Genomic DNA, 27965 nt, shown 5'->3' with positions numbered 1-27965 from the left:
TAAAGACACTGAAGCAGCAAACTTTGTGGAAATTAATATTTCTGTCATTCTCAACTTTTGGCCACGACTGTATATAGTCGCATGAATGTTCATGAGAAACCATAGCTGGGTACCATGTCTGACAAACTAATAAAACCTATTACTTTATAGATATACATCAATAAAATTATTACAAAAAATAGCTTGTGAAAAAGGGTACACTTTATTTCAAGAAAGTAAGCCAAAGCAGTTGGCCAATTCATTGAACAACAACCAAAACAAATGTGAATTGGACCTCAGTATTTGGTTGGGACTGGTTTGGTTGGACTGAGCAGGACGGAGAATAAAAAAGGTGATTTTATTATTTCAGAAACCTGTAATCTAGAAATACTACCATAACCAGTTCTTGTTTGGTTAACAGTTCAACTACAAGGCAAACAGTAGTAGTCATTTAGCTTAATTCATTTAACACTTGTTTTATCAAAGGAATGTAAAGCACATTTTCATACAAGATTGTTTTGTTGTTTTGTACAAAACAAATTCTCAACTGAATTCAGTTTCATCTACATTTACTGCTTAGGTTGCTTGAACGTTGAGGGGTTGGGAGAGCGAGTGTGTGTTTGCCACAAAGGTGAGAGCCACTATTCCTTCTGCTGGCAGGAATGGAAAGTGCATGCCTTCTCCAAATCTGAGGGGGGAATGGGAGAACAGGTTTTAGCTTTAGATGCAGATATGTCCTTTATACAGTGTGTGTGTGTGTGTGTAAGGTTGTCACGTAATGGGACTCTACCTGAGGTACTGTCGGAGCACTTCCTGAGCGATTGCATGGCGATCATGTACTCTTTCCCAAGGAAATCCTGGAATTTGGTGCCTTTTGGGATCTCCTGGAGACACTTTGTGGAATCCTTGAAGAGAAAGTTCTTTTCAACAGAAGACTGGAACATTCTAAATGAGGAATCGCTGCCGCTTGAGCCGAACTTGGCCTAAACACAGGGAGAAAATATTTACTTGGTGGTTAAATCAATGATAAACCTTAAAAATGATATTTTAGACTATTTCTTATGCTAAATGTGTATTTAATAGACCCCCCCCCAATTAACCAAAACTGATCTTAGATCAGCTTGGGGATCATGGGTGGAAATGGGAAAACTGGAGGGCCACAGTATACGCAGGCTTATGTTCCAGTGGGTTAGTGCTGAGCTGAGACAAAACCTTAAACTCTGTATCCCTCTCGTACTAGAGTTGCTCATCCTTGGCTAAACCGACTAAGGAGTTGTCTTAAGTAGAACCAGATCTGGCTATAAGTCTTAACACCCACCTGCAGCTCCAGAAGGATGGACACAACGTCTCCACGGGTCTCTGGGCGTGTTATCACAGCATTGGCGGCCACCTTGCCCAGGTGGCACTCACTGAACTTTGTGACTGGCTGAGTAGTACCATCTTGGCAGAGTAGTTCAAAGTCAGAGGACTTCAGGTCCTTTGCCCAATCTGGACCATTACCTACAGGGAAGGATGGATAGATAGAAAGGAGAGAGTTGAAGACTTTGTTTTCAGATACAGAGAGCCACAGATACAGAGAGCCATAGAAAGTGTATGAGAGAAATTACGATGAGTTGAGATTCATCTATAGGAGAGAGAGGAGTGAAGCTGAGGAGCATGAGAGAGAGATGAAAATAGGGCAGCAGAACATCTGTATGTGGATAAGAAACACACCATCAGTGCTCTCTGGTACAATAGTGTGTTTAATGAAGGCAACATCTCCAGCACCTTCAACCAGACATCTGGAAGGATATCAAGACAGACAATTAGATGTATAAAAGAGTGAGAAATATACTATAGGCCAACAAATATATTTTGTTTTGTACAGTCCGCCATCACTATTAGAAAGATCCTGGTGAAGGACTCAACTATCAGCTCCACTATTGAATCCACCGTTGTGGTGGCGCCCCCTACCTGAAGGCTCCAGTATAGCCGTAGTACTGCTCTTCAGACCTGGCTTTGCACCTGTCCTCATCTCCTCCCCTGGCCTTCCCACTGCCCTTACACTGGGCACAGAAGGGAGAGCCCACCTCAGATCCAGGAGCACAGCCCTTACTGAAGTACTTAGCTGAATTCAGGAAGGAGACACAGTATGAGATTAAGTACATTCATAGACATACCAGTACACAAGTATAGAATGACACATATTATAAACACACACACACACACACAGCTGCCCACTCACTGAAGTCGCAGTCTTTAGTCTCCTGGTGGATGAGACCCATGGGTATGTTCCAGCCTGCGGTCCTGCCCAAGCCGGTGTGGCATGACCTCTTGCCCTTCAGGGTTTTCCAGGTCAGCCCAGATCCCTTCTTTGCCACCGCCACCGCATAGTAGGATGACGCCTCTGAGAGGATACACAGAGGGAAGAGGTGAAAGAGAAAGTCCAGCACTAGGCTTGATCGGTGTTCGTGAAGCCGGCCCAATAAATCTTACTGTAGCAATACTGTAGCATTATAGTATGGTCTGTGTTTGGTGAGGGAGCAGGTGTAAGCATGTGTACTTACCACCAGGGGCGCTGCACAGATCTGTGAGGAGAGAGAGAGAAAATCTGCATGTTAACATTGTTGAGGCAGAGCAGGAGAGGATAGAAAGGGAGAGGGGAAGACACATCGATGATATTAGTGTGTGTGTGTGTGTGTGTGTGTGTGTGTGTCATACCTGCATCATACTGCTCCACCATGACAGGGACCAGACCACATTTTCCAGCAGTGTACACCTCCCCACCATCCACCGCTATGGCATCTGCCTCTTTACGCTGTGGAAAGAGAAAACAAAATAGAAATAGCGGAAAGGAAGGAACGAAAGAAAATTAGATTAAGGGAATTACTTGCGAAAGAACAAACTATAAAGTGCACATACCACCTTGTTAATAAAACTTTTTATCCACCCTCACCCTCTAATAATAATATATATAATTAGCAAACGCTTTTCTTCAAAGCAACTTAGTCATGCGTGTATAAATTCTTTACCAATGGGTGGTCCCTGGAAATGAACTCACTATCCTGCCATGCTCTACCAACAGAGCTATAGAGGACCTCTCTTCTCCCATAGCCTTACCATGTTCTTCTCCCATAGCCTTACCATGATCTTCTCCCACAGCCTTACCATGATCTTCCCCCACAGCCTTACCATGATCTTCCCCCACAGCCTTACCATGTTCTTCTCCCATAGCCTTACCACGATCTTCTCCCACAGCCTTACCACAATCTTCTCCCACAGCCTTACCACGATCTTCTCCCACAGCCTTACCACGATCTTCTCCCATAGCCTTACCACGATCTTCTCCCATAGCCTTACCACGATCTTCTCCCATAGCCTTACCACGATCTTCTCCCATAGCCTTACCACGATCTTCTCCCATAGCCTTACCACGATCTTCTCCCATAGCCTTACCACGATCTTCTCCCATAGCCTTACCACGATCTTCTCCCATAGCCTTACCACGATCTTCTCCCATAGCCTTACCACGATCTTCTCCCATAGCCTTACCACGATCTTCTCCCATAGCCTTACCACGACCTTCTCCCATAGCCTTACCATGATCTTCTCCCATAGCCTTACCATGATCTTCTTGATGCATTCCTCCACTGTGGGTGCGTCCTGGCAGTCGATCTTGATTTCACCATCTGCGAAGCTGTTGATTGTCCAGGTGTCACACTTGACCTTCTCGGCATGGCCCACAGCACACCATTTGATAGGCCTGGAGCTGGCACCTGTGGCCTGCGCTGAAAAGCAAATGTTGGGGAGATAGCGATGACCTAACAGTCTAAGACGTGTGTGTGTGTGTGTGTGTGTGTGTGTGTGTGTGTGTGTGTGTGTGTGTGTGTGTGTGTGTGTGTGTAAAAGTACATGTGTGTGTGCATGCATGTGTGGCCTCACATTTTTTCAGGGAGCGGATAGTGCTCATGTACTCAGCTCCCAGGTAGAGGAAGGAGTCGGTGGTTGTTGGCAGCTGTACTAGTTTCTGAGTGGAGTCCTTGAACATCAGGTTCTTGGCTGCATAACCATCAGAGGAGAACAGATTGAAGTCCTGTTGGGGCACAAATGAGTGAACACACATTGTGTGATTTTGTTCATCTTGGTGTATCTGTCAGTGTCAGTTGTGATGTTTAGGGCCAAGAGTTTATCCTGAACATGTGACCTGAGGTGGAAACACTCTCGGCCCCCAGGTCACATGGTCAGAAAAGACTCCAGGCCCCTTGTTCAGAAAAATCTCAGCGTAGGAATGCTAATGTGGGACGTGGGGCCTCATTTATCAAGCGTGTATAAATGTCTCACTAAATTCTGGTGTACGTGGAGCTTCTAGGATTTGTGTGTGCAACAAAGTATTTGGATTTATCAAACATATAGCATGTTTTCATTGATAAAGCAGAGCCGTACTATATTTGTGTGCTCGTGAACGAGTGTTACAACCCCACCTGGAAATGCCCTCTCTTCGCCATTGATGGTAATAGAAACACCCTCATTTGCTGTATGATTTGGAGGTTTTGGAAGTGGATCATGACCGTTTTTTAAAAGCACAATGGCAAATTTGATCACATTTCTGTACAGTTGTGGGGAGAATGTTTAAAACTTCTGCTGTGAAAAATTCATGCCACCTATAGCGAGTGTCAAACAATGGCCGCGCATTCTGCAAGACTGATTGTTCAATAAACAATGTAAAAGTAAATGCTGCAAAAGCTTGATAAATGATGCCCCTGGTCATATTCGTAATGCTCTATAAGGCTCAACTGATCCTAGATCAGTACTCAGGTGACAGCGATGACAGGTGACAGTAATGTCCAGTACCTTGACGGCCACCAGTTTGTTGTAGATGCGATTGGCCAGTTCGGGGTCCTTGCGGCTGACCACAGCGTGGGCGGGTACTCTGGCCAGGTGGCAGGTCTTGTAGCTGTCGATGGAAGCTCTGGTGCCATCCTTGCACAGCAACTCATAGCTTGCCTTCTCTGGGGCTGCAAGCAGGTAATAGGAGGTTGTATAGTAGGTGACGTGTGAGTGGTTTGGACATTTACACTAAGCATTAACATAGTTTGCCACAATTATAATTGTAATTCTAGATCCAGAGTTTGCATTTTACAGTTGTAATTCAATATCGGTATGCTAGCTAACGCTTTAAAAACTCACCAGGCACAGCCAGGGGATTGATGAAGGCAACATCTCCAGCTCCATCTTTCAGGCACCTCGTGAGGCAAAAATACACACAGTTAGTGGCCAATCCAGAGCAGGTAGAGGGAGATAGAGAGTACTGATAGAAGGAGAAAGGATACAAATATCTGCCGATTCCAAATAGGGTAGATTGAGAGGTATGGGTGTACAGAGCATGGAGTTATTCAGAGATGGTAATGGTGTATCTAGGAGGGGTAGGAAGAGACTGGTACTCACTGGAAGGCCCCAGCATGGTCATAGTAGGGCTCCTTGTGAGACCTGGAGCAGTCTCCCTTACACAGCTGGCACAGTTTGGACCCCTTAGTGGCTCCTGGAGCACAGCTGGCATTGAAGAAGTCGCTCACCGCTGCAAAACAAATACACACACACACACACACACACACACACACACACACACACACACACACACACACACACACACCGCAGACTATGAAAACCCTATGATTGGATTAAGCATACCAGCACACAGTCCCTGTACAGTATATTCAGAACGTACAGCATATACAACACATATTTAACCTGTCTGGGGTGTGTCGGACGCTACCGTCCCACCTGCGGGACACACTGCCAACAGCCAGTGAAATAGCAGGGCGCCAAATTCAAAACAACAAAAATCTCATAATTCAAATTTCTCAAACATAGAAGTATTATACACGATTTTAAAGATTATCTTCTCGTTAATCCAACCACATTGTCCGATTTCAAAAAGGCTTTACGGCGAAAGCATAGCATTAGATTATGTTAGGACAGCGCCTAGACAAGAAAAACCACACAGCCATTTTCCAAGCAAGGAGAGGAGTCACAAAAACCAGAAATACAGATAAAATTAATCACTAACCTTTGATGATCTTCATCAGATGACACTCATAGGACTTCATGTTACACAATACATGTATGTTTTGCTCGATAAAGTTCATATTTATATCCAAAAACCCCATTTTACATTGGCGTGTAATGTTCAGAAATGTTTTGCCTCCCAAAACTTCCGGTGAATGAGCACATCAATTTACAGAAATATTCATCATAAACGTTGATAAAATATTAAACTGTTATTCAAAGAATTATAGATACACTTCTCCTTAATGCAATCGCTGTGTCATATTTCAAAAAAACTTTATAGCGAAAGCACACTTTGCAATAATCTGAGTACGGCGCTCAGACACAAAACCAAACCCGCCATTTTGTGGTATCAACAAAACTCAGAAATAACTTTATAAATATTCACTTACCTTTGTTGAACTTCATCAGAATGCACTCCCAGGAATCCCAGTTCCCCAATAATTGTTATTTTGTTTCGATAAAGTCCATGTATATGTCCAAATACCTCCTTTTTTGTTTGCGCGTTCGGTCGAGTACTCCAAATGCGCTAGTGCTCGCGCATTAAGTTCAGACGAAAAGTCAAAAAAATTATATTACAGTTCGTAGAAACATGTCAAACGATGTATAGAATCAATCTTTAGGATGTTTTTATCATAAATCTTCCATAATATTCCAACCGGACGATTCCATTGTCTTCAAAAAAGAAAAGGAACAGAGCTAACTCTCACGGGAACGTGTGCTACTGAACTCATGTCATTCTCTCAGTCATCTGACTCCAGGAGCTCTTGTTCTCTCAATATTCACAATAGAAGCATGAAACAACATTCTAAAGACTGTTGACATCTACTGGAAGCCTTAGGAAGTGCAAAATGAACTCTAAGTCACTGTGTATTGGATAGGGAATCACTTGAAAAACTACAAACCTCAGATTTCCACACTTCCTGGTTGGATGTTTCTCAGGTTTTTGCCTGCCATATGAGTTCTGTTATACTCACAGACATCATTCAAACAGTTTTAGAGTGTTTTCTATCCAAATCTACTAATAATATGCATATCCTACCTTCTGAGCCTGAGTAGCAGGCAGCTTACTACGGCACGCCTTTCATCCGGACGTCAAAATACTGCCCCCTGCCCTAGAGAAGTTAACCAACTGACAGAGAGGAATAAACACAACAACAATCCAAACATTCCCCACTGGGTAACAATTGACTACGGCAACTGTTTAGGCCAGCAGCATACCACCCTGCATCCCACTGATGGCTTGCCACTGAATCTAAGCAGGGTTGGTCCTGATCAGTCCCTGGATGGGAGACCAGATGCTGCTGGAAGTGGTGTTGGAGGGCCAGTAGGAAGCACCCTTTCCTCTGGTCTAAAGAAATATCCAAATGATTGGAGACATTGCCCTGTGTAGGGTGCTGTCTTTTGGATGGGATGTTAAATGGGTGTCCTGACTCTCTGTGGTCACTAAAAGATCCCATGGCACTTATCGTAAGAGTAGGGGTGTTAACCCTGGTGTCCTTGGCTAAATTCCCAATCTGGCTCTCATACCATCATGGCCACCTAATCATCCCCAGCTTACAATTGGCTCATTCATCTCCCCTGTAACTATTCCCTAGGTCGTTGCTGTAAATAAGAATGTTCTCAGTCAACTTACCTGGTAAAATAAGGGTTAAATAAAATAAAAGATAACTATCAAGTTTGAGATGTTGATTATTACGCATAATAGTCCCTGCTAGATTAATGAAATTAATAAACTACCCAAAAAGCAGTGCAGCCACTCACCCGACTCCACAGGTCTGTCCTCGATGCTGGCCCATTGGATCTGGCCCTCAGTAACCAGGGTACCGATGGGAATGTTCCAGCCTGCAGATTTGCCCAACCCGGTGTGGCAGGACTTCTTGCCACGGAGGGTGTTGAACCCAAAGGCAGTGCCCTTCTTGGCCACGGCCACAGCATAATAGCAGGTGTCAGAGTCTGATGGACAGGAGAGGAGCCATCAATACAGCGTTCAGAAACCAGATTCAGACAGAAACCATTTGATCCGATTCAAAGTACAGAATCAACTTTCTGTTGGCCTATCTTTGCAACTGAAGTGCTAAGGGCCATTGTATACCCAGTCTCTTCCATTCACCAATAGACAGAGAAATGTTGAATCTATAAGCCTTATAGAGAACAATATGTATAACACATTCAATTTAACAGAAAAAGTTGAGGAAATCTTGAACTTGGTCTTGAGATGCTTACCCTCACCATAGTCCTCTGCAATGATGGGCTGCAGGCCGTAGTTGGTGAGGCCAGCTGTGTAAATATCTCCTCCATCCAGAGTGATAGCATCAGCCTCACCCCCCTTGCAGGGAGGAAGAGAGACATCTGTGAAGGACAAAGAGAGAAAACACACAACAACAGACCTGCACCTCACAAGGTTGTTAATGCAAGCGGATCAGCTGGTGCTGGCTGGAAATTACAGATGGGCTGCTATCTATTCTACAAGAGACTAGTAATTTCAACCTTTTGTCGAACTTCAAGAAACTATCCCTCAAAAATAAATTGTAAACTACAACATGCACAAATAAAAGCTCTCTTTACGTTACTGTGACACATCGAACACACCGACAGTGTTTTGCATTTTGGTACACCAGAACTACATTCACTTCCAATGAAACGCAGCGTTTGCCTTGCAGCATTGCATTGCAGAGGCAGTTGCAGTGCATTCGGTGTGGTGCATAAGTTGGATTTATTTTACGTATGCGTCAAACTGTATGCGTAGACGGCTTGACAGAAATGGTAGCAGAAGGTGAATGTGGAACTTTTTTTGCATTCATATCCAGATGATGCTGCGTACTATTTTCAGTGTGATCAAAGCGTGAGTCACCATGCATGTACCATGTGCGTAACGATGCAACTCCATGGGGTTTTGTATTCACTGACCTTGCTGGCGCAAAGGTAAAACGCACAAGAACACGCACGTCAGAAATGACAAAAGTCACACATTAAAATACTGTTTAATAGTAGAGATTCTGAAATAAGTAGTTAGTCTCTCACCTTGACGGCTTGGATGCATTCAAAAGAGCCGTCCTTCCGCACACATGAAAACTGCGCCACCTTGGCTGCTAGGTCGTGGCATTTCCGCAGCTCTTGCTCCGACTTTACGCACCATCTAACAATTCCCTCAGCTGGGGCAGCATACGCCGTAGCTGAGGACAGAATAAATGCTATGATAAAATTGTGAAATATAAATTAAAGCAATCAATGTCTATTGATATTTTTCCATGCGTAATTGTCTTTGCATGTATAAGCCCACTTACCTAGGCACCCCAGCAGCGCTGAGACGAGAAGCAGTTTCATGTTCTCCAAGTCTCCATGTCAACAATTCCCGGAGTGAAAAAGCAGGTCGTTTTAGAAGGCAACTCTGGCTTTTATAGAAAACCAATAGGCTGGGGTCCATGGTGGGCTGACTTAGCTGAAAAGAGCCCATAGTTTGTTTAGGGTTTCCCAATATGTTACATGGTGCGTTTAATTGTTCATAGGCGGGGTGGGCGCGCGGGGCTCACTCCCTGTGTGTGTGTGTGTGTGTGTGTGGTTTTGTGTGTACTCAGAATTCAGACATTTCCACATAATGGAAATTCACAAAATAAATAGTCCTACATTAAGCAATATCTCATGTTTTTCAACTGTTATTTCAAAGCAGTCTTCCAATCTACAAGTGTTTGCAGCATAGTCATCATCACTAATCAAAATGTTGAGCAATGTGTAGTTCAGGCAAAAAAGGCACAGGTGTATCTTTTCTTGAGAATTAGGGCAAAATTAGATTAAATTGAGTGTATATCCTCCCAGCTCCACAAGGCAGGTAGCCTAGTGGTTAGATCGTTGGACTAGTAACCGAAAGGTTCCCTGAGCTGACAAGGTAAAAATATGTCTTTCTGTCCCTGAACAAGACAGTTAACCCGCTGTTCCTAAGCCGTCAATCTAAATAAGAATTTGTCTTTAACTGACTTGCCTTGATAAATAAAGATCAAATAAATACATTCGGAAGAGAAAAAAATACGGAGGAAACAACCAAGGGTTTGTTGAGTTCCCAAAAGCTTCTTGGCACTAAGATCAAGATGGCACTAAATCCTCAATTCTGAGGATGAGCCTTTTCTTATCCAGCTTTTTCAGACTGGTGAGGTACAGCAGATGAAGTAGAGGGGGCAAGCATGAGGACATGCAGATCCATGAGCAACTGCTGCACCTCATGATGAGTTCATATTTTTTGTGGCTCCCACCCCCATCAAAGTTACCCATCCGTGTTCTAAACTCAGCAAAAAAAGAAACATCCCTTTTTCAGGACCCTGTCTTTCAAAGATAATTCGTAAAAATCCAAATAACTTCACAGATCTTCATTGTAAAGGCTTTAAACACTGTTTCCCATGCTTGTTCAATGAACCATAAACAATTAATGAACATGCATCCGTGGAATGATCGTTAATCTAATAGCCTCTTGACGCTACAGTCCCGTCAGCGGGACCGAGTTTAGTGAAAAATCAGAGCGCCATATTCAAAACCACAAATCTAATAATTTCTACTCCTCAAACATAGGACTATCTTACACCATTTTATAGATACACTTCTCCTGAATCGAACCACGTTGTCCGATTTCAAAAAGGCTTTACAGCGAAAGCAAAACATTACATTATGTTAGGAGAGTACATCGACACAAATAACCACACTGCTATTTTCCGACCAACCTCATGCATCACAAATAACCAAAACACAGCTAAATGAAGCACTAACCTTTGACAATCTTCATCAGATGACACTCCTAGGACATCATGTTACACAATACATGCATTATTTTGTTCTATCAACTTCATATTTATATATAAAAACAGCATTTTACATTGGCGCGTGATGTTCATAAAATATTTTCCATCCAACACCGCCGGTGAAGCAGCGCTACAATTTACTAAATTTCTATTCACATTTTTTTTTAAATATAATATTGTCATTCAAAGAATTATAGATTAACATCTCTTGAATGCAACCGCATTGCCAGATTTAAAAATAACTTTACTGAGAAATCACACTTTGCAATAAACGAGGTACTATGCTCAGAAAAATAGGCTAGGCTATACAGACTATCGCCATCTTGGAACCATTTACAGTCATATATTGTATTAGAAATATTCCCTTACCTTTAATAATCTTCATCAGAAGGCACTTCCAGGAACCCCAGGTCCACAACAAATGTTGTTTTGTTCGATAAAGTCCATAATTTATGTCCAAATAGCTCCTTGTTGTTTGCGCGTCCAGTTAGCTACTCCAAGTGTACGAAGCGCGCGGACAATTTCACGACGATAGTCAAAAAAATATATATTTACGTTCGTTCAAACATGTCAAACGTTGTATAGCATCAATCTTTAGGGCCTTGAGAACGTGAAGATTCAGTAATATTCCAACCGGAGGAAACCAGTGTCGTGAAAAACGTTTTGGAAAACAGCTAACTCTCGCGTGGACACGCACCCAATGAACAGATGTCCTTCCCTGTGTGACCAGATTCCCGGCCTTCCTGTTGGGTCTCTGTTCACCATAGAATCCTCAAACAACTTTGTAATGACTGTTGACATCTAGTGGAAGTTTTAGGAAGTGCACAATGATTCCTGAGTCTCTGTGTATTAAATAGGCAAAGACCTGAATAGAGGCCACACATCCAGATTTCCACTTCCGGTTAGGATTTCTCTCAGGTTTTTTGCTTGCCATATGAGTTCTGTTATACTCACAGACACCATTCAAACGATTTTAGAAACTTCAGAGTGCTTTCTATCCAAATCTAGTAATAATATGCATATCCTAGCTTCTGAGTTTGAGTAGGAGGCAGTTTAATATGGGCTAATTTTTTTCCCCGAAATTGACAATACTGCCCCCTATCCTTAAGTAGCGGGAAGAGGTTTTAAGACACTAACAGCTTACAGATGGTAGGCAATTAAGGTCACAGTTATGAAAACTTAGTACACTAAAGAGGCCTTTCTACTGACTCTGAAAAACGCCAAAAGAAAGATGCCCAGGGTCCCTGCTCATCTGCGTGAACATGCCTTAGGCATGCATGAGGACTGCAGATGTGGCTAGGGCAATACATTGCAATGTCCGTACTGTGAGACGCCCAAGAGAGCACTACAGGGAGACAGGACGGACAGCTGATCGTCCTCGTAGTGGCAGACCACGTGTAACAACACCTGCACAGGATCCGTACATCTGAATATCACACCTGGGGGACAGGTACAGGATGTCAACAACATCTGCCCGAGTTACACCAGGAACCCACAATCCCTCCATTAGTGCTCAGACTGTCCGCAATAGGCTGAGAGAGGCTGGACTGAGGGCTTGTAGGCCTGTTGTAAGGCAAGTCCTCACCAGACATCACCGGCAACAACGTCGCCTATGGGCACAAACCCACCGTCACTGGACCAGACAGGACTGGCAAAAAGTGCTCTTCACTGACGAGTCACGGTTTTGTCTCACCAGGGGTGATGGTCGGATTTGCGTTTAACGTCTAAGGAATGAGTGTTACACCGAGACCTGAACTCTGGAGCGGGATTGATTTGGAGGTGGAGGGTCCGTCATGGTCTGGGGCGGTGTGTCACAGCATCATCTGACTGAGCTTGTTGTCATTGCAGGCAATCTCAACGCTGTGCGTTACAGGGAAGACATCCTCCTCCCTTATGTGGTACCCTTCCTGCAGGCTCATCCTGACATGACCCTCCAGCATGACAATGCCACCAGCCATACTGCTCGTTCTGTGTGTGATTTCCTGCAAGACAGGAATGTCAGTGTTCTTCCATGGCCAGCGAAGAGCCCGGATCTCAATCCCATTGAGCATGTCTGGGACCTGTTGGATCAGTGGGTGAGGGCTAGGGCCATTCCCCCCAGAAATGTCTGGGAACTTGCAGGTGGCTTGGTGGAAGAGTGGGGTAACATCTCACAGCAAGAACTGGCAAATCTGGTGCAGTCCATGAGGAGGAGATGCACTGCAGTACTTAATGTAGCTGGTGTCCACACCAGATACTGACTGTTACTTTTGATTTTGACCCCCCCCACCTCCCTTTGTTCAGGGACACATTATTCCATTTCTGTTAGTCACATGTCTGTGGAACTTGTTCAGTTTATGTCTGTTGTTGAATCTTGCTATGTTCATACAAATATTTACACGTTAAGTTTGCTGAAAATAAACGCAGTTGACAGTGAGAGTACGTTTCTTTTTTTGCTGAGTTTACATGTAGGCTACCTGCCTGATGGACTCCATATACATTACAACAGGTGCTATAGGTGAAAAATTGGTGTCTCAAGCAGCAGTTTAGCTTCCCCCATAGATAGCACCTGCTCATAATATAGCACTGATCAAATAACATGTACGAGTCATGCTCATTGCAGCTCTTTTTTATGCCATGTCATGAATAGTAGTTGTCAAGCAAGCACAGCAGATAGTGCCACCATGCACAAATGCATGGTTGCACCTTTGTTGTCGGCAGTTGATTGCTCAGTTTCATGTCTCCACTCTGTATTCTACCATATAAGTGAATTACTATGTCGCTACTGTTTATCTTGAATTGAGCGTAAATTCCCTACAGCCCACCTCGACTCAAAGGAAAGTAATATTTTTCATCAATAGAACAATATTTTTTAAGCATTAGACTTGACTTGAACTCTTGGTAGTACTATAAATATGGTTCTCAAATGTAAAATACGCTTTGAAGAAAAGCTATCATACCGATAAAATGATATTAACATCATTGATGAATCAATTGATGAATCAATCGTATGAAATATGATTGACAGAAATGCTGAGCGGGTATAGAGAATTTTTTCTTTTTGTCAGTTTAACTGCCAAGCAAACATATTTGACTGGTGTTTGTACAGTCAACATTACCCAACACAGGAGTTAAAGTACAGGCCGCTCTCCGAATGAGACCTAGCAAAGAACACGAGATTAGCCTGCCTTTGTTAATGTTACTTGTTCTTCTCAGCCAACACGTACCTTTTAAAATCAAATATTATTTTAATCCTTTCACAATAAGTCACTGTTATTGTAGCCTACGATGACTGGAAGTAATATTATTTCCCTGATCTTTACCGTAAGAATGTATGGCAGTGTATTTGAAGGGGTTGTAATTAGAGGTCGACCGATTAATCGGAATGGCCGATTAATTAGGGCCGATTTCAGGTTTTCATAACAATCGGTAATCGGTGTTTTTGGTCACCGATTTGCCGATTTTTTTTTAAATGTATTTATTTTTTAATAAAATTTGTATAAATTCTTTTACATTTTACATTTTTTTTTTTTTTTAACTAGGCAAGTCAATTAAGAACACATTCTTATTTTCAATGACGGCCTAGGAACGGTGGGTTAACTGCCTTGTTCAGGGGCAGAACGACAGATTTTTACCTTGTCAGCTTGGGGATTCAATCTTGCAACTGTTAAAGTTGCGTCAATTCATTTCTGGTATCAGAACAAAATAGTCAGCTCAAAGTAACTTCTGATTTAGCTGTACTTTAATTAATGCAAACACGTGTATGGTAAATATGTCGTTCGTATACGGTCTCTCTGTGACACTTCGCAGGGCAGACAGAGAAGAGAACGACACATCCTTTGTTCTCTCTTATATACTCTGACAGAGATAGTTCCCGCTCAATGCTGGCCTGTCAGAGGGAGGAGGAGCATGGTTTATACTTGCTCCTCCTATCGTCGGCGTGCAGGCTGGTCCCAGCCTCGTGACGCACTTCCTGTCGCTGGGTGTAGTTCTTCTTGTCTTCAGCAGTTGATTTATCTGTAGTTTATATACTTAACATTGTAGCATAGCTTCCCCGGTATATTATATAAGTTATGCAAACAAATAGCCAGTGCAACCCTAACACAACCTTACGGTTAACTAGTCCAACGCTCTAACCACCTGCTTACATTGCACTCCACGAGGAGCCTGCCTGTTACGCGAATGCAGTAAGAAGCCAAGGTAAGTTGCTAGCTAGCATTAAGCTTATCTTATAAAAACAATCAATCAATCAATCATAATCACTAGTTAACTACACATGGTTGATGATATTACTAGTTTATCTAGGCTGTCCTGCGCTGCATATAATCGATGCGGTGCGCATTCGCGAAAAAGGACTATCGTTGCTCCAACGTGTACCTAACCATAAACATCAATGTCTTTCTTAAAATCCATACACAAGTATATATTTTTAAACCTGCATATTTAGTTAATATTGCCTGCTAACATGAATTTCTTTTAACTAGGGAAAATGTGTCACCTCTGCAACAGAGTCAGGGTATATGCAGCAGTTTGGGCCACCTGGCTCGTTGCGAACTGTGTGAATACTATTTCTTCCTAACAAAGATTGCCAACTTCGCCAAACGGGGGATGAGTTAACAAAAGCGCATTTGCGAAAAAAGCACAGTCGTTGCACGACTGTACCTAACCATAAACATCAAGGCCTTTCTTAAAATCAATACACAGAAGTATATACACTGCTCAAAAAAATAAAGGGAACACTAAAATAACACATCCTAGATCTGAATGAATTAAATAATCTTATTAAATACTTTTTTCTTTACATAGTTGAATGTGCTGACAACAAAATCACACAAAAATAATCAATGGAAATCCAATTGATCAACCCATGGAGGTCTGGATTTGGAGTCACACTCAAAATTAAAGTGGAAAACCACACTACAGGCTGATCCAACGTTGATGTAATGTCCTTAAAACAAGTCAAAATGAGGCTCAGTAGTGTGTGTGTGTGGCCTCCACGTGCCTGTATGACCTCCCTACAACGCCTGGGCATGCTCCTGATGAGGTGGCGGATGGTCCCCTGAGGGATCTCCTCCCAGACCTGGAAAAAAGCATCCGCCAACTCCTGGACAGTCTGTGGTGCAACGTGGCGTTGGTGGATGGAGCGAGACATGATGTCCCAGATGTGCTCAATTGGATTCAGGTCTGGGGAACGGGCGGGCCAGTTCATAGCATCAATGCCTTCCTCTTGCAGGAACTGCTGACACACTCCAGCCACATGAGGTCTAGCATTGTCTTGCATTAGGAGGAACCCAGGGCCAACCGCACCAGCATATGGTCTCACAAGGGGTCTGAGGATCTCATCTCGGTACCTAATGGCAGTCAGGCTACCTCTGGCGAGCACATGGAGGGCTGTGCGGCCCCCCCAAAGAAATGCCACCCCACACCATAACTGACCCACCGCCAAACCGGTCATGCTGGAGGATGTTGCAGGCAGCAGAACGTTCTCCACGGCGTCTCCAGACTCTGTCACGTCTGTCACATGTGCTCAGTGTGAACCTGCTTTCATCTGTGAAGAGCACAGGGCGCCAGTGGCGAATTTGCCAATCTTGGTGTTCTCTGGCAAATGCCAAACGTCCTGCACGGTGTTGGGCTGTAAGCACAACCCCCACCTGTGGACGTCAGGCCCTCATACCACCCTCATGGAGTCTGTTTCTGACCGTTTGAGCAGACACATGCACATTTGTGGCCTGCTGGAGGTCATTTTGCAGGGCTCTGGCAGTGCTCCTCCTGCTCCTCCTTGCACAAAGGCGGAGGTAGTGGTCCTGCTGCTGGGTTGTTGCCCTCCTACGGCCTCCTCCACGTCTCCTGATGTACTGGCCTGTCTCCTTGTAGCGCCTCCATGCTCTGGACACTACGTTGAGAGACACAGCAAACCTTCTTGCCACAGCTCGCATTGATGTGCCATCCTGGATGAGCTGCACTACCCGAGCCACTTGTGTGGGTTGTAGACTCCGTCTCATGCTACCACTAGAGTGAAAGCACCGCCAGCATTCAAAAGTGACCAAAACATCAGCCAGGAAGCATAGGAACTGAGAAGTGGTCTGTGGTCACCACCTGCAGAACCACTCCTTTATTGGGGGTGTCTTGCTAATTGCCTATAATTTCCACCTGTTGTCTATTCCATTTGCACAACAGCATGTGAAATTTATTGTCAATCAGTGTTGCTTCCTAAGTGGACAGTTTGATTTCACAGAAGTGTGATTGACTTGGAGTTACATTGTGTTGTTTAAGTGTTCCCTTTATTTTTTGGAGCAGTGTATTTTTAAACCTGCATATTTAACTAAAAGAAATCCAGGTTAGCAGGCAATATTAACCAGGTGAAATTGTGTCACTTCTCTTGCGTTCATTGCACGCAGAGTCAGGGTATATGCAACAGTTAGGGCCGCCTGGCTCGTTGCGAACTAATTTGCCAGAATTTTAAGTAATTATGACATAACATTGAAGGTTGTGCAATGTAACTGTCACAGTATCTAACGAAGGTGGCGCCCCTCCTCGGTCGGGCGGCGCCCGACGGTCGTCGTCGCCGGTGTATTAGCTGCCACCGATCGTTGTTTCTGTGTCTTTTGGTTTTGTCTGTCTATCCCGCACCTGTTTTGTGTCTGTAATTAGTGGGGGGTTATTTAGTGTGTATTTTCAGTTGGGATTCTCGTGCGGGATTGTTTATCTGTCGCTAGAGGACAGGTGTGAGTTAGCGCTGTCTTTTTATTAAGCGTGTTACTGTTCTGTACTGTGTTTGCCGGGCTGCGCCCCGTGCGTTAAACGTTTCCGAACGATTCTCCTGTTTTGGGTGTTATGCGCACCCTGTGCCTTTTTTTCGGACGCCTTATTGTCTACGGTGGAAATAAACTTTTGACCTTCCGGACCTCAGTCTCCTGCATTTGACTCTGCTCCTTTCCTGCTCCTAAGAGAAAACGTGACAGTAACAGGAATATTTAGACTTAGGGATGCCACCCGTTAGATAAAATACGGAACGGTTCCGTATTTCACTGAAAAAATAAACGTTTTGTTTTCAAGATGATAGTTTCCGGATTCTTTTCCCTATTATAATTCTATATATACACACTAATCTTCCAACATTACCGTGGGTTAAGAACTGAATGTGGTCATTTTCAGAATGAATCAAACAACTAGATTTTAGATTCATCAATATATTTACTGCAAAAGGCTCTTCAAACTAGTTTTTTTTGTATGATTCATACATACTATCCTAACCCAAAAATGTGCCTAAATAATCTATAAAATCAGAATATTTTTTTATCTACCAGTTGGTGTTGAAACAGAGGCGAATATACATATAATTATATTTTTTCTTTCATTGATCCCTATTTTTGGAACTCGTTCTCTATGTATTCTAGTCTGTCAACAACCTTTTTATTAAAGGTACACAATATTTAAAGTGATGGTTTAAGATAAATGTACAGAAAACCCTATTGAATGAAAACTCCACGAGATAATCTGTTGGCCAGCAAGTGGAAGGGTTTTCAGTGTGCAAGGGAACCACGCCAGCAAATCCCGTTACGAGCCTTCATAAGGTAAGTCTGAATAACAACAATTGAGAAGTGAGTAGGAAAGGCGTGCGTAGGAAACGCATGAATTTGTAAGTCTAAATCAGGCCCAAAGAGTCTCATAGTAGGAGTACTGATATAGTATCAGTTTGACCTTTTAGATCAGAATGAATAGGATTATATGGGCTTGGGGGACCTGGTCCTAGAACAGCACCCTATGGGCCCTGAAATGAGACGGGGTGTCCTGCTTTCCATTCTAGCCTCAGAACAATGGAGGCGAGTTTCATTCAAACAACTGGTACATTTTAATAAATCAATCCAAGTGGCCAGTGCAGGGGCGGAAATCCCGGGGGGGACGGGGGGGACACAACCCCCCCATCCTGGGAAAAATATGATTTGTCCCCCCCAATATATCACTGAAACATAACTATGTAATTTAAATAATAGTAATAATACGCAATGAAAGCAATTGTGCTGATTATAGACACTTAATAGCGCGTTTTTAAGTTTCAAAAGATTGCAACCCCCCCACCCTTTGCCTCACAATGGTTTGATCCACTGCCAGTTCCTTAGTTGGCCAGGTAACAGAGGGGTTGTATCCACTGTCTGAAAGGCACTCAAGGAACGTAACTGCAATTAGGTTAATCCAGTCAATCGCGCACACACACTAGCTGAATATGCAGAGCTAGCGCGCAAATATTAACTATTAAGCTAGCTAGTACCTATTCCATTTATGTGGCCTCGTCAAAGATGGAATCTTTGCTATCATCAATTTATTCCAAGATCAGCGTGCAGATGATGTAAGTTAGTGCTTCAAAGTCCCTGTGATAAGGTTAGCGATAAACTGAGTCCAAACTGAACAGAACTACACTCTCTTCTACCATTGTCTTAAATATATTTAATGGTCTCGTTGCAAAAGCTAAATTGTCGCAAGGGAACTTTTATTTATTTATTTTATTTCACCTTTATTTAACCCGGGTAGCAAAGATTATAGCAAACACCACTGAAACGGAATTGGTGCTCGCTAGCTTTGCAAATTCAGCTATTGTTGGTAGCCAGCCAATATGAAACAAACTATTAAAATTACAAAAGGTTGCAGCATATGTTGTGTAAATGGTGAACTCATACAGCTGTCAACTCTTGTCATTTTAATCCGTTTCACATTTGCTAGCTACCTTTTAGATCGAAGCCCAAATAGAATAATAAAAGATAAGATGATAGAAGCCCATCTCCTACTGTAAATAACCTACACACTGTGTGTGTGTGTAGCCAGCCAGCCAGGTAGAAAAATGGCAGAAAAATAAAAGACGGACATCAGAGTATTTTTCAGTACACCAAAACGCAAAGTAAGAACCCTAGTAGCCTAATATCTCAAAGACTAGTTGATAAAATGTTCATAAGAAAGAAATGAAATTCTAATGGAAATGTTTCACAATGATGTCATTAGGCAGAGCAGGCAACAGATGGCATACAGACAGCAGAGTTGGGGACAGATATGCAGGGACAGACTGGCAGAGACAGGGAGTCTCAGGTAAGTTTGTTGAGTCTTTGTTTGGCAACATTATGAAAGGTTCTCCATTTTTTTTACTTGTAAAATAGGAACATAATTGGAAAATGCCATGGATACCCCCACTCTCAACTTAAACTGGTGACTGAACTAAGATTTGTTAAAGGCAATGGTATTGCTGTTGTGATTAGTTGTGTAGTTTTGGGTACCGGTAGTTAGGAGTACGGCAAACACCTTATTTCTTTGGTTCCTCAATATACATTTACCATATTACAATGTAGGCTATGTGTTACAGCACTACTTTTGGTGTCCCCCTCAGGAATTGCTCTTGAGAAAATTTCATGTAATTGTCCCCTCCAAAGTTGATATCAGATTTTCGCCCCTGGGCCAGTGGCAATGGATATTTATTTACCCATGCCCTACTTCCTGATTCATGCAGAGAACTGGACAGTGAAGGGCCTATCACAAAATTAGAGAGGTCCAGGAATCTTTAGAGTAAGGTAGTTTAAAGGTTAGAGGCAGACCACCAATCAGACATTTGCCAAGGGCTTCTGTGCATAACTGCACCCTGTGCCCTGCACTATGACTGTACTCCAACCTCTAAATGGGTTTGTTTCTCAGGGGTTTGGGATAACAGTGTCTGCAGTGCACTCTGTGCGTTTGACAAAGAAACACTCTGAAACTAAGAAACATTCTGACAAGGACATGACCATTGATTTGAATCAGGTGGCTGGTCATATGCATAACCACAGCTGGACACACACACCCACAAACACACACTCTCTATCTCTGACACACACACACACACACAAACACAGTATCATGTGAACTTTGACCCCGTGATCTGAGTCAGTAGTGTCAGAGTGCAGAAACAGCGATAAAGACTGTTACTTTAGTTGCTGGGCCAAGTTGCACAAGTTCACACCGTTATTGGTGCACTGCTCTGGGACAACATAGAGAACAGCCTTTCCATTTATATAACCAGAAATTCAGTGGAGCCATTAACAGGATCTTCATTCTTGGTCCGTGTATCGTCCGTTCATTGGTTATTCCATTCAAATCAGGAAGTGTAAAAAGGGTAAATAGCTCATGTATTGTGTTTAGTTTCAGAATTTTAAGAACGTAAATCGGATATCAACTCCTTTTCTCGTTTCTGGGTCTGTGTACTTTTTGGCCTATTAGATAACAAGATTAAAAAAACAAGTTTAGGGTCATTCCTCGTTTATTTTATTTGAATCTGAAATTAAACAATACATGAACGGTTTAGTTTTTTTCATTGTCTAAAGGAAATTTTATATAATGAGAAACAGAATAATGATTTGATTATTCAAATGTTGTGTTTTTAATTATCTGTTCTGGTTTGACCCGTGCATGTTTTGGCCAATTAACAGTCATGGCTTCCTGACAACACAAAACATTATAAATGGGTCTTTCTACATGCTTTTGATCTTACATATTATGTAATCCATTAAACAGTTTAAAGTTATTTATACATTTGTTTGTTTGTCATTCCAATGATTTGATGATTGACATTCACTGTAGTGGGTCGTGCGTGCAATCCAAATTGGCCTAGGTCAGTGAGGACGCCACTTCCACAACTTTTACAACCTTACGCACTTTAACCTGTAGTTTCTATACTTGTGGATAGGCTCAATAACATGCGACTGATCACCACAAGCTTCAGTGCCTATGAACTTAGAATACATAACCCCCTGATTATATAGGAAAGCATGAATGTCATTCGATATTGCATTACAGAGGCATTTAATCATGGGCAGGCAGCCGCTGTCTGGTGAACTTCGCAGGTTATGACCAATGATCTTCACAGTGGTTATGACCCATGGAGAACAGTTTCTTAGTTTTGCCTATTTCAGGATCTGGACATTTCTGATGAGCCTATATGAACAACATCAATAATTTGGTATGATGTAAAAACTGAGCTTTGTCCACAGACCTATGAGCATATTGAAACCGAGCTTTTAAGACCTGACCCGTCCGGTCTCTCCTGGACTGAGTCACCTTCAGTGACAGTCCCAGGGAAAAGAGCCTCACAGTTCAACAACCAAGTTGGAAATGCTATTAGGCTATGGTTTACAATGTTTATTTATCAAGATATGTGGGATACTATGCCATTACAATGTAGGGGTGCAGGGTGGCTCACCATACAGCCGGGTGGGGGGCGTCGGATAAATCACTTCCCAGCGATTTCACAAGTTGGTATTTTTGCAGTAGCCAAGCCTTGATTGTCAGGGAAATGTTTCATAGAAATATAGATTACTTTGACTGGACAATTAGCCTATGATACAAAAAACGACTGTTGAATAGGCCAAAAGAATAGCCTATCCATTTAGTGAAATTAATGATTGAGGACGGGTTTATGCAGTATTCCATGGTGTCTGTCTCTATACCAGTGGTTTTGGGGAGCTTATTCCCTCTGCAGGTCTCAACAAGGAAGTACGGTCACCAGACTTCCACCTGGCGTTTCTACATTGGTTGGTTACCTGCATTAAAAGGCAGCGTTTCGAAACAGAGGCGTGCAACTGCGGGGAGGAGAAACGTGACCACTGCTCTGAGTCCAGGACAAGAGATGCAAGATGAGAGGCTATGGGATACAAAGCTCTCCAGCTCTGCTGTTGAGACATGGTCATGGTCAAGTTCTCATTTACAACTGCGACCTGGCCAAGATAAAGCAAAGCAGTGTGACACAGATAACAACAGAGTTACACATGGAGTAAACAATAAACAAGCCAATAACACAATAAACAAGTCAATGATACTGTATATAGACTTTATTTTTTCTGCTGTGTGCAAAAGGCATGAGGAGGTAGGCAATAAATAGGCCATAGGAGCGAATAATTACAATTTAGCAGATTAACACTGGAGTGATAAATGAGCATATGATGATGTGCAAGTAGAGATACAGGTGTGCAAAAGAGCAGAAAAATTTAATAAAAACAGTAAGGGGATGAGGTAGGTAGATAGGGTGGGCAATGTACAGATGGACTATGTACAGCTGCAGCGATCAATTAGCTGCTCAGATAGCTGATGTTTAAAGTTGGTGAGGGAAATAAAAGTCTCCAACTTCACTGGCAGCAGAGAACTGGAAAGAAAGGCGGCCAAATGAGGTGTTGGCTTTGGGGATGATCAGTGAGATATACCTGCTGGAACGTGTGCTACGGTTGAGTGTTGTTATCGTGACCAGTGAACTGAGATAAGGTGGAGCTTTACCAAGCATAGACTTATAGATGACCTGGAGCCAGTGGGTCTGGCGACGAATATGTAGCGAGGGCCAGCCAACTAGAGCATACAGGTCGCAGTGGTGGGTGGTATAAGGTGATTTGGTAACAAAACGGATGGCACTGTGATAGACTGCATCCAGTTTGCTGAGTAGAGTATTGGAAGCTATTTTGTAGATGACATCACCGAAGTCGAGGATCGGTAGGATAGTCAGTTTTACTAGGGTAAGTTTGGCGGCGTGAGTGAAGGAGGCTTTGTTGCGAAATAGAAAGCCGATTCTAGATTTGATTTTGGATTGGAGATGTTTAATATGAGTCTGGAAGGAGAGTTTACAGTCTACCAGACACCTAGGTATTTGTAGTGGTCCACATATTCTAGGTCGGCACCGTCCAGGGTGGTGATGCTAGTCGGGCGGGCGGGTGCGGGCAGCGAATGGTTGAAAAGCATGCATTTGGTTTTACTAGTGTTTAAGAGCAGTTGGAGGCCACGGAAGGAGTGTTGTATGGCATTGAAGCTCGTTTGGAGGTTAGTTAGCACAGTGTCCAAGGAAGGGCCAGAAGTATACAGAATGGTGTCGTCTGAGTAGAGCTTGATCAGGGAATCGCCTGCAGCAAGAGCGACATCATTGATATATACAGAGAAAAGAGTCAGCCCGAGAATTGAACCCTGTGGTACCCCCATAGAGACTGCCAGAGGTCCGGACAACATGCCCTCCGATTTGCCACACTGAACTCTGTCTGCAAAGTAGTTGGTGAACCAGGCGAGGCAGTCGTTAGAAAAACCAAGGCTATTGAGTCTGCCGATAAGAATACGGTGATTGATAGAGTCAATACGGTGATTGACCAGGTCGATGAATACGGCTGCACAGTACTGTCTTTTATCGATGGCGGTTATGATATCATTTAGGACCTTGAGCGTGGTTGAGGTGCACCCGTGACCGGCTCAGAAACCGGATTGCACAGCGGAGAAGGTACGGTGGGATTCAAAATGGTCAGTGATCTGTTTATTAACTTGGCTTTCGAAGACTTTGGATAGGAAGGGCAGGATGGAAATAGGTCTGTAACAGTTTGGGTCTAGGGTGTCACCCCCTTTGAAGAGGGGGATGACCGCGGCAGCTTTCCAATCTTTAGGGATCTCGGACGATACGAAAGAGAGGTTGAACAGACTGGTAATAGGGGTTGCAACAATGGCAGCGGATAGTTTTAGAAAGAGAGGGTCCAGATTGTCTAACCCAGCTGATTTGTACGGGTCTACTGTTGAGGATGTTGACCTACGAACGCGCAAACAGGCTGCCTGTCCAACACCCAGACATGGATCTTCACCACTTCTACCCGTGACAGCAGCCTTCCTGACAACGCTCTATAGCCATGCTAAAAGGGACGATCCCAATTAGGCCTTCCTCAAACATTGGCGTGAGTGAGTTTAAGTAGCCTTTGAGTCCATCAGGACATATGCACAGTGTCAATAAGCCTATGGGCACAATTAGGCCTACAGCTTGACCGACACTACTGGTAGGCTATAGAGACATGTGGAGTGGGAGGCCCCGGTGCACAACTGAGCAAGAGGACAAGTATATTAGAGTGTCTAGTTTGAGAAACAGACGCCTCACAAGTCCTCAGCTGGCAGCTTCATTAAATAGTACCCGCAAAACACCAGTCTCAACGCCAACAGTGAAGAGGCGACTCCGGGATGCTGGCCTTCTAAGCAGAGTTGCAAACAAAAAGCCATATCTCAGACTGGCCAATAAAAATAAAAGATTAAGATGGGCAAAAGAACACAGACACTGAACAGAGGAACTCTGCCTAGAAGGCCTGCATCCCAGAGTCGCCTCTTCACTGTTGACGTCGAGACTGGTGTTTTACTATTTAATGAAGCTGCCAGTTGAGGACTTTTGAGGCATCTGTTTCTCAAACTAGACACTCTAATGTACTTGTCTTCTTGCTCAGTTGTGCACCGGAGCCTCCAACTCCTCTTTCTATTCTGGTTAGAGCCAGTTTGAGCTGTTCTGTGAAGGGAGTAGTACAGTTTCTTGGCAATTTCTCGCATGGAATAGCCTTCATTTCTTAGAACAAGATTAGACTGACGAGTTTCAGAAGAAAGTTCTTTGTTTCTGGCCATTTTGAGCCTGTAATCAAACCCACAAATGCTGTTGCTCCAGATACTCAACTAGTCTAAAGAAGGCCAGTTTTATTGCTTCTTTAATCAGGTCAACAGTTTTCAGCTGTGCTAACATAATTGCAAAAGGGTTTTCTAATGATCCATTAGTCTTCTAAAATGATCAACTTGGATTAGCTAACACAACATGCCATTGGAACACAGGAGTGATGGTTGCTGATAATGGGCCTCTGCACGCCTATATAGATATCCCATTAAAAATCAGCTGTTTCCAGCTACAATAGTAATTTCCAACATTAACAATGTCTACACTGTATTTCTGATAAATTTGATGTTAATAAAATGGACAAAAAATGTGCTTTCTTTCAAAAACAAAGTAATTTCTAAGTGACCCCAAACTTTTGAACAGTAGTGTATATGTTTCCATGTCTAGACATTCACCTATGTCTAGATGTATATAATGTTTCCATGTCTAGATGTATATAATGTTTCCATGTCTAGATGTATATAATGTTTCCATGTCTAGATGTATATAATATTTCCATGTCTAGATGTATATAATGTTTCCATGTCTAGACGTTCACCTATGTCTAGATGTATATAATGTTTCCATGTCTAGATGTTCACCTATGTCTAGAGGTATATAATGTTTCCATGTCTAGATGTTCACCTATGTCTAGAGGTATATAATGTTTCCATGTCTAGATGTTCACCTATGTCCAGATGTATATAATGTTTCCATGTCTAGACGTTCACCTATGTCAAGATGTATATAATGTTTCCATGTCTAGATGTTCACCTATGTCCAGATGTATATAATGTTTCCATGTCTAGACGTTCACCTATGTCTAGAGGTATATAATGTTTTCATGTCTAGAGGTATATAATGTTTTCATGTCTAGAGGTATATAATGTTTCCATGTCTAGATGTTCACCTATGTCTAGATGTATATAATGCTTCCATGTCTAGAGGTATATAATGTTTCCATGTCTAGATGTTCACCTATGTCTAGATGTATATAATGTTTCCATGTCTAGAGGTATATAATGTTTCCATTTCTAGATGTATATACTGTTTCCATTTCTAGATGTATCTACTGTTTCCATGTCTAGATGTAGATACTGTTTCCATTTCTAGATGTATCTACTGTTTCCATTTCTAGATGTATATCCTGTTTCCATGTCTAGATGTATCTACTGTTTCCATGTCTAGATATATATACTGTTTACATTTCTAGATGTATCTACTGTTTCCATGTCTAGATGTATCTACTGTTTCCATGTCTAGATGTATCTACTGTTTCCATGTCTAGATGTATCTACTGTTTCCATGTCTAGATGTATCTACTGTTTCCATGTCTAGATGTAGATACTGTTTCCATTTCTAGATGTATCTACTGTTTCCATTTCTAGATGTATATCCTGTTTCCATGTCTAGATGTATCTACTGTTTCCATGTCTAGATATATATACTGTTTACATTTCTAGATGTATCTACTGTTTCCATGTCTAGATGTATCTACTGTTTCCATGTCTAGATGTATCTACTGTTTCCATGTCTAGATGTATCTACTGTTTCCATTTCTAGATGTATCTACTGTTTCCATTTCTAGATGTATATCCTGTTTCCATGTCTAGATGTATCTACTGTTTCCATGTCTAGATATATATACTGTTTACATTTCTAGATGTATCTACTGTTTCCATGTCTAGATGTATCTACTGTTTCCATGTCTAGATGTATCTACTGTTTCCATGTCGAGATGTATCTACTGTTTCCATGTCTAGATGTATCTACTGTTTCCATGTCTAGATGTATATACTGTTTCCATGTCTAGATGTATATAATACTTCCATGTCTAGATGTTCACCTATGTCTAGCTGAATATGTTTCCATTTCTAGATGTTCACCTATGTCCAGATGTATATAATGTTTCCATGTCTAGATGTATATAATGTTTCCATGTCTAGATGTTCACCTATGTCTAGATGTATTTAAAGTTTCCATGTCCAAATGTATATAATGTTTCCATGTCTAGATGTTCACCTATGTCTAGATGTATTTAAAGTTTCCATGTCCAGATGTATATAATGTTTCCATGTCTAGATGTTCACCTATGTCTAGATGTAAATAAAGTTTCCATGTCTAGATGTATCTACTGTTTCCATGTCTAGATGTATCTACTGTTTCCATGTCTAGATGTATCTACTGTTTCCATGTCTAGATGTATCTACTGTTTCCATTTCTAGATGTATATACTGTTTCCATGTCTAAATGTATCTACTGTTTCCATGTCCAAATGTATATAATGTTTCCATGTCTAGATGTTCACCTATGTCAAGATGTATATAATGTTTCCATGTCTATATTTATATAGCATTTCCTTGTCCAGATGTGTATTTAATGTTTCTATGTCTAGATGTTCACCTATGTCCAGATGTATATAATGTTTCCATGTCTAGACGTTCACCTATGTCAAGATGTATATAATGTTTCCATGTCTAGATGTTCACCTATGTCCAGATGTATATAATGTTTCCATGTCTAGACGTTCACCTATGTCTAGAGGTATATAATGTTTTCATGTCTAGAGGTATATAATGTTTCCATGTCTAGATGTTCACCTATGTCTAGATGTATATAATGTTTCCATGTCTAGATGTATATAATGCTTCCATGTCTAGAGGTATATAATGTTTCCATGTCTAGATGTTCACCTATGTCTAGATGTATATAATGTTTCCATGTCTAGAGGTATATAATGTTTC

At 42.3% G+C, this 27965-nt stretch overlaps 1 protein-coding gene across 2 annotated transcripts; it reads right to left on the bottom strand.

The window, feature by feature from the left end:
- Window positions 1–318: 318 nt before the first annotated feature.
- LOC106599563 (serotransferrin-2-like) lies at window positions 319–9545 on the bottom strand. Of its 2 annotated transcripts, none has more exons than XM_045714594.1 (17): window positions 9312–9545; window positions 9049–9200; window positions 8251–8376; window positions 7789–7980; window positions 5404–5533; window positions 5146–5201; window positions 4810–4973; window positions 3901–4051; window positions 3583–3746; window positions 2680–2776; window positions 2526–2546; window positions 2204–2365; window positions 1933–2086; window positions 1693–1760; window positions 1298–1479; window positions 770–962; window positions 319–667 (listed from the first exon to the last, which is right to left on the bottom strand). In XM_045714594.1, exons 2-17 carry the CDS (start codon window positions 9065–9067, stop codon window positions 621–623), a joined length of 1926 nt encoding a protein of 641 aa, XP_045570550.1. In that variant the 5' UTR covers window positions 9068–9200; window positions 9312–9545; the 3' UTR covers window positions 319–620. The 2 variants fall into 2 exon arrangements, with proteins under 2 accessions (XP_045570550.1, XP_014046330.2); XM_014190855.2 differs by having other exon boundaries at window positions 8251–8353.
- Window positions 9546–27965: the final 18420 nt, after the last annotated feature.

The sequence above is a fragment of the Salmo salar genome, chromosome ssa03, assembly GCF_905237065.1.
Source record: "Salmo salar chromosome ssa03, Ssal_v3.1, whole genome shotgun sequence".
Taxonomy (NCBI): domain Eukaryota; kingdom Metazoa; phylum Chordata; class Actinopteri; order Salmoniformes; family Salmonidae; genus Salmo; species Salmo salar.
This window is presented reverse-complemented; position numbering and strand designations above follow the sequence as displayed.

Bases quoted from the DNA above. Each gene is read 5' to 3' on its own strand.
- LOC106599563 (XM_014190855.2), bottom strand. From the start codon at position 9,351: ATGAAACTGCTTCTCGTCTCAGCGCTGCTGGGGTGCCTAG. The intron at 7,981-8,250 runs GTAAGCATCTCA...CCTGTCCATCAG, and splicing joins TGCAGAGGACTATGGTGAGG to ACTCTGACACCTGCTATTAT. The intron at 5,202-5,403 runs GTGAGTACCAGT...TTGCCTCACGAG, and splicing joins GACCATGCTGGGGCCTTCCA to GTGCCTGAAAGATGGAGCTG.